This window comes from Austrofundulus limnaeus, unplaced genomic scaffold, assembly GCF_001266775.1.
Source record: "Austrofundulus limnaeus strain Quisiro unplaced genomic scaffold, Austrofundulus_limnaeus-1.0 Scaffold117, whole genome shotgun sequence".
Lineage (NCBI taxonomy): Eukaryota > Metazoa > Chordata > Actinopteri > Cyprinodontiformes > Rivulidae > Austrofundulus > Austrofundulus limnaeus.
Window position 1 is genome coordinate 882,856 of NW_013952519.1, and position 2,010 is coordinate 884,865.

At 41.1% G+C, this 2,010-nt stretch overlaps 1 protein-coding gene across 1 annotated transcript in view; it reads right to left on the reverse strand.

Moving 5' to 3' along the window:
* The window catches only part of LOC106521862 (serine/threonine-protein kinase N2), a gene marked incomplete in the record, with an annotated part of 22,604 nt that continues 20,594 nt past the window's right edge, over positions 1 to 2,010 (reverse strand). Inside the window, 1 exon segment of the mRNA XM_014014608.1 lies at positions 1 to 1,396. Coding sequence (XP_013870062.1) covers positions 1,193 to 1,396 — 204 coding nt within the window.

The window sequence follows — 2,010 nt, forward strand, 5'->3', positions numbered from 1 at the left end:
CCCTTTGACATCACTTCCTGTTCCTTCACATGCCAATATCTCAACAACTGTTCATCTCAGTGGCTTGAAATTTGTTTAGCAATATTTTATCAATGTTCTCTTTCCAAAAACGCATTGATGTTTATTACAAAAAACTGATGTCACAGGCACTTTACTATATTCATTCTGCTCCATTAGGAATTAAAAATGAGTTTATGAGATTTGCAAATTATTGCCTTTTTTACATTTTACACATTTGTCCCAGAATGGGGGTTGTATACTAAGCGAAGGCCACGAAGCAAGCGGGAGGCTTAAAATGCTTTTAGCTGAATTTGTTTTGAGTTATTTCTATACATTCTGTGGTTTTAGAGGGACAGAAGCCCACAGGCTGCCTCCACAGACAAAAGACATGATTTAAACATTGAGAATGTTTCCTTTTTATGCCTCAACATCGTCATACAGTCATCACGTAAGGCAGCTCTGTGTTTTGTTGAGTTGCTTCAACTACAGGTGTATCAGGTGGGAAATGTCAGAACTTTAGTCTCTCCTTGTCAAGTAAAAAAAAACACATGTAAAATAAAATAAAAAAAATCAAACCAAATGTGCTCCAACAGCATGAGGCAAGTTTTAGCTTCAGATTAAAGTGAGAAAAAGCCAACGCTCACATCCTCAGCTCAGTTAAAAACTACAGTTTGGTTAATTCATCAACGAAGGGTCAGTAATTGGATGATAACTGAGAGCGGTCACTGCCAGCTTTGCTCTGCTCGTCGGTGACTCAGCTGCAGAAACCTCCAATGAGTCGTGACTACAAGTGAAAACTTTCCTTAAAAGGTCATCCAGTGAGGATTTTCACTGATTAGGAGGATAAAGTTCTGCTTGTTAAAGTTGATCAATAGTTCCCTCTGCTAAAGATTTGACTACTTTTCTTTTTAAACAATCAGCAAGGTCAAAACAGGGCAACAATCAGCAGCAACAGGAAGTTAGAAGAGTCCAGAATGAGGTTTTAAAAAAGGGCTGATTGAATATTTTAATGCTACTTCACTGTATCAGTTAATACAGCAAGAACAGAGGAAATATTCAGCGTTTCTGGAAGTTCATTGAGTAATAACCACTTGGTATTCATGCATATTTATAGTAGTTTACCTGCAGAGGTGGACGGTAAAGATGGACGAACCGGCGCCGATTTCCTCCTCCAGGGTTTTTTTTTTAAATTTCAGCCGTGCAAAGCGCAGAAGTCGAAGTCTGAAAATGCTTCCTGCTGCTCGGCGGAGAGGCTGAAGGGCTTGGAGGGCGGTGACAGGACCGGCCGGAGGCGAGTGAAGTCGCAGTCGAAGTTGCTGACGTCCGTTGAGTCCTTGATGGACGGCAGGAACGGTGGCTCCAGCTTCTTCGCCATCAGGGCTTCCCAGTCGATGTTCTGCACCGTTTCAACAAAACGTTGGAGTTTATCCGTTAAACCAGTGGTTCCCAATATTTTTAGACTTGTGTACCCCTGAGCCATGCTGTCGTACCATTAGCCATTTTGTTGTACCATTAGCCATTTTGTCGTACCATTAGCCATTTGTCGTACCATTAGCCATTTTGTCATACCTTTAGCCATTTTGTCGTACCACTAGCCATTTTGTCGTACCACTAACCATTTTGTCATACCATTAGCCATTTGTCGTACCATTAGCCATTTTGTCGTACCATTAGCCATTTTGTCATACCTTTAGCCATTCTGTCGTACCTTTAGCCATTTTGTCGTACCACTAACCATTTTGTCGTACCACTAACCATTTTGTCGTACCGTTAGCCATTTTGTCGTACCGCTAGCCATTTTGTCGTACCATTAACCATTTTGTCGTACCACTAGCCATTTTGTCATACCACTAACCATTTTGTCGTACCACTAGCCATTTTGTCGTACCACTAACCATTTTGTCGTACCACTAGCCATTTTGTCGTACCATTAGCCATTTTGTCGTACCACTAACCATTTTGTCGTACCACTAATCATTTTGTCGTACCACTAATCATTTTGTCGTACCA